The sequence below is a fragment of the Oncorhynchus masou genome, chromosome 13 (genome assembly GCF_036934945.1).
Source record: "Oncorhynchus masou masou isolate Uvic2021 chromosome 13, UVic_Omas_1.1, whole genome shotgun sequence".
In the NCBI taxonomy this organism is placed as follows: domain Eukaryota; kingdom Metazoa; phylum Chordata; class Actinopteri; order Salmoniformes; family Salmonidae; genus Oncorhynchus; species Oncorhynchus masou.
The window spans coordinates 14,056,292-14,061,344 of NC_088224.1; the positions used below are offsets into that span (position 1 = coordinate 14,056,292).

Genomic DNA, 5,053 nt, shown 5'->3' on the forward strand with positions numbered 1-5,053 from the left:
GGAGATGGTAACGAGACCCGTAACATAACTCATACAAATTCTAATAGTGACAAAGTAAAAGTGAGAACAAAATAACTACAACAACTGAAATCAACCGTAAAACTCAGGGTTTATTAGTAAACACACGGTAGTGGGGGGAGCAGGAAAAGGGGCTGAGCTGGACCCAAGGAAAGAAACAATAAGTATTCAAAAACACCCTTAGGCTAGACTAGCCTACTTTAACAACAGCTAACTAACTAACCAAAAATACAGTGGGTGGTCTGCCCACTCTAGTGTATTTAACAAAGTTTACCTACGGGTAGTATATGCCCATGGGCGACTTGTCTCATTTACAGAGAGATTGAGCTCTAGAGCAAACAACTGACAGGGTTTTTAAACCATGGGAAAGGAACTGTGATTGGGTAGGAAACAGGAGGAGGTGTGTCTTCTGATTGATGATTGATTGGTGACTGATTGGGGAGTGATGATTTTCATCTGTGAGGGGAGGAGAGAAAAGAACACAGGATACATACACACACACAGGATACCTGTATCCGTAACACCAGATTTCTTCAGCTGCATTGACAAGAGTGGTGGTGTTGTTGGTCCATATCAAGTCCTCTTGATGTGGGCGCCAAGGAACTGAAAACCTCTGACTCCCTCTACTGCAGTCCCATTGATGTGGATTCACATGACAATGGACCTCATGGGAGCTTCATCTTTAGCATACAAGATCATGGGCAAATTAGCTTGGCAGAGCGATGGTCTACCCACACACATCCTATCATCCATCCATCCATCCATCCAATCCCACCCCTCCACACATAACCCCCTCCACCTCTCATCAATCTATCCTTCCACCCCTCCATCCCTCTACCCCTCATCTCATCAGCCCATGTCCATCACCTCCCATCTCTCTGATGAGGCTGGCTACATGTGTCCATTAAGGGGGTTAGGTGTCAGAACTGGGTGAGTGGATGACAGGCAGAGAGGGACCTCTAAACCATTGGTCACTGAGCTGTGGCTGGGGAGAAATGTCTCACACTGGTCAAATCAGTGACATTATCTGTGTTTGAGGGAGAGAGGGGTGAGTAAGGGAGAAAGATGTGTTAGAGAGCGAGAGATAGAGAGACCGAGAGAGAGAGAGAGAGAGAGACCAAGAGAGAGAGAGAGAGAGCGACCGAGAGAGAGAGAGAGAGAGAAAGACCGAGAGAGAGAGAGAGAGAGAAAGACCGAGAGAGAGAGAGAGAGAGAGAGAAAGACCGAGAGAAAGAGAGATAGAAAGACCAAGAGAGAGAGAGAAAGACCAAGAGAGAGAGAGAGAGAAAGACAGAGAGAGAGAAAGACCGAGAGAGAGAGAGAGAGAGAGAGACCGAGAGAGAGAGAGAATGACAGAGAGAGAGAGAGAAAGAGAAAGACCGAGAGAGAGAGAGAGAAAGACAGAGAGAGAGAGAGAGAAAGACAGAGAGAGAGAGAGAAAGACAGAGAGAGAGAGAGAGAGAGAAAGACCGAGAGAGAGAGAGAGAGAGAAAGACCGAGAGAGAGAGAGAAAGACAGAGAGAGAGAGAGAGAGAGAAAGACCGAGAGAGAGAGAGAAAGACTGAGAGAGAGAAAGACCGAGAGAGAGAGAAAGACAGAGAGAGAGAGAGAAAGACCGAGAGAGAGAGAGAGAGAAAGACCGAGAGAGAGAAAGACCGAGAGAGAGAGAGAAAGACAGAGAGAGAGAGAGAAAGACCGAGAGAGAGAGAGAGAGAAAGACCGAGAGAGAGAGAGAAGGACCGAGAGAGAGAGAAAGACAGAGAGAGAGAAAGACAGAGAGAGAGAAAGACCGAGAGAGAGAGAGAGAAAGACCGAGAGAGAGAGAGAGAGAAAGACCGAGAGAAAGAGAGAGAGAGAAAGACCAAGAGAGAAAGACCGAGAGAGAAAGACAGAGAGAGAAAGACCAAAGAGAGAGAGAGAGAGAAAGACAGAGAGAGAGAAAGACCGAGAGAGAGAGAAAGAGAGAAAGACCGAGAGAGAGAGAGAGAGAGAGAAAGACAGAGAGAGAGAGAGAGAGAGAGAGCGAAAGAGAGAGAGACCGAGAGAGAAAGACCGAGAGAGAAAGACCAAGAGAGAGAGAGAAAGACCGAGAGAGAGAGAAAGAGAGAAAGACAGAGAAAGACCGAGAGAGAGAGAGAAAGACTGAGAGAAAGAGAGAAAGACCGAGAGAGAAAGACCGAGAGAGAAAGACCAAGAGAGAAAGACCAAGAGAGAGAGAAAGACCGAGAGAGAGAGAAAGAGAGAAAGACCGAGAGAAAGAGAGAGAGAGAAAGACCGAGAGAGAGAGAAAGACCGAGAGAGAGAGAGAGAAAGACCGAGAGAGAGAGAGAGAGAGAGAGAGAAAGACAGAGAGAGAGAGAGAGAAAGAGAGAGAGAGAGAGAGAGATACAAAGAGAGAGAAAGACAGAGAGAGAGAGAGAGAGAGAAAGACTGAGTGAGAGAGAGAGAGAGAGAGAGAGAGAGAGAGAGAGAGAGAGAGAGAGAAAGACAGAGAGAGAGAGAGAGAGAGAGAGAGAGAGAGAGTGAGAGAGAAAGACCGAGAGAAAGACCGAGAGAGAGAGAGAGAAAGACAGAGAATGACAGAGAGAGAGAGAGAGAGAGAGAGAGAGAGAGAGAGAGAGAGAGAGAGAGAGAGAGACCGAGAGAGAGAGAGAGAAAGAGAGAGAGAGAGAGAGAGCGAGAGAGAAAGACCGAGAGAAAGACCGAGAGAAAGACCGAGAGAGAGAGAAAGAGAGAGAGAAAGAGAGCGAGAGAGAAAGACCGAGAGAAAGACCGAGAGAGAGAGAAAGACAGAGAATGACCGAGAGAGAGAGAGAGAGAGAGAGAGAGAGAGAGAGAGAGAGAGAGAGAGAGAGAGAGAGAGAGAGAGAGAGAGAAGGGGCTACAGGCGGGCCTGATCTGAGGAAAGCATCCGCTCCTCCTCCCTAGTACCCGTCTTTAAGAAGTGTGTTGAGAACAGTCTTTAGAGATTACCAGTGTTTTTATTTATTTCCAGAGGTAGAACAGCGGGAGGCCCAGCTTCAATCAGCCCAACTAGTGCTTGGAGACAAGGACCCTGCTTCTCTACTTGGCCATGCTCATGAAAAGAAGAAAGAGAAAAAAAACTCTATATACAACTAAATGGATTATCCGTCATGCGTTATTTTGGTTATGGAAACATCAGCAGAAGAAATATAAGTGAGTACACGCAGGGCTGCCCAGTGCAAATACATCCAGGGTGGCAGTGTCATCTGAGCATTCTCCCGGTTGGATGAAGTATCTACCACTAATACCACTAGTGTGACAGGCTTTTCTTAAACATACCCAATCTGAGGACACCAGAAGACTGTTTTTAAGACTTCATGTATATAAAATGGGCTTTGGTTGATATGTGAGTGAGTCAGAGCGAGTGTGCTGTGTGTGTGTGGTGTGTGGTGTGTGGTGTGTGTGTGTGTGTAGTGAGGACCTTGATGAATCTCGAGTGAGGTTACAGGTTCATTTGAAAGCTGAAAGATCAGAGTGACTGGATAGATAAAGGGAGGGAGGGAGGGAAATCAGGTCAATGGGCACCCAGGACAGCATGGGTGGATTGGGGGATTGGGGGATTGGGGATGGGGAGCAGTGTTTGGATGCTGCAGGAGTGTGTAGAGTGTGTTTGTGTGTGGGATTAAGGACGCCACGTTGACTACGGGAGGAATGAGGCGGGGATGGGCAGATGTGCAGGGTCCCACGACGTGTCCCAGTGGGAACAAAACAACCACTGCACTGGAACCCCCCCCCCTTCTTCTACTGCCCAGCCACTGTCACCATGGCAACGTGTCAGCCACAGCTCCCTTCCACTATATTACTATAACTTGTTATTGTGAAACTTTGGAATGAGGGGTGGAGGAAAGGATACACTAAAATATCTTACCTCCACATTGAAGACAATGGCTAATTTAATATATGGCCCTGCAGGTCTGCCACCCTGCTCTACCCACTGCCACCCTGCTCTTCCCACTGCCACCCTGCTCTACCCACTGCCACCCTGCTCTTCCCACTGCCACCCTGCTCTACCCACTGCCACCCTGCTCTTCCCACTGCCACCCTGCTCTACCCACTGCCACCCTGCTCTTCCCACTGCCATCCTGCTCTACCCACTGCCACCCTGCTCTTCCCACTGCCACCCTGCTCTACCCACTGCCACCCTGCTCTACCCACTGCCACCCTGCTCTACCCACTGCCACCCTGCTCTACCCACTGCCACCCTGCTCTTCCCACTGCCACCCTGCTCTACCCACTGCCACCCTGCTCTTCCCACTGCCACCCTGCTCTACCCGCTGCCACCCTGCTCTACCCGCTGCCACCCTGCTGTTCCCACTGCCACCCTGCTCTTCCCACTGCCACCCTGCTCTTCCCACTGCCACCCTGCTCTACCCACTGCCACCTTGCTCTTCCCACTGCCACCCTGCTCTACCCACTGCCACCCTGCTCTTCCCACTGCCACCCTGCTCTCCCCACTGCCACCCTGCTCTACCCACTGCCACCCTGCTCTACCCACTGCCACCCTGCTCTTCCCACTTCCACCCTGCTCTACCCACTGCCACCCTGCTCTACCCACTGCCACCCTGCTCTACCCACTGCCACCCTGCTCTTCCCATCTACTCAGTACTGTTTGTGGAGGCTATTGTCTTCGAGCTGCAGAATGCTCCTCCAGAGGACTATACCCTACAAACTGTACACCACAGGGGGTTGAGGGCACCTTCAATGGAGAGGAGGAGCTCAGCGTAATGGCTGGAGTGGAATTAGTGGAATGGTATCAAATACATGATGCCATTCCATTGGCTCCGTTACAGATATTATTATGAGCCTTCCTCCCTTAGCAGCCTCCACTGCTGCCCACTACCATAATCCATATCACTACACATGGAGGCTATATGAATCACTGCAGAATAATGACAGTAAACTACCCGGCCTCAACACTGAACCAAGGAGTGTTTTCATTAGGAACCAAACAGAACTGCAGAATAATGACAGTAAACTACCCAGCCTCAACACTGAACCAGCATACCAAATC

The 5,053-nt window shown here is 49.6% G+C and overlaps 1 protein-coding gene across 1 annotated transcript in view; it reads left to right on the forward strand.

The window, feature by feature from the left end:
* The first annotated feature begins 3,942 nt into the window (after nt 1-3,942).
* LOC135553268 (uncharacterized) overlaps nt 3,943-5,053 on the forward strand; it is a 4,826-nt gene continuing 3,715 nt past the window's right edge. The window contains exon 1 of the mRNA XM_064985441.1: nt 3,943-4,763. Coding sequence (XP_064841513.1) covers nt 3,943-4,763 — 821 coding nt within the window. The remainder of the gene's footprint in view (nt 4,764-5,053) is intronic.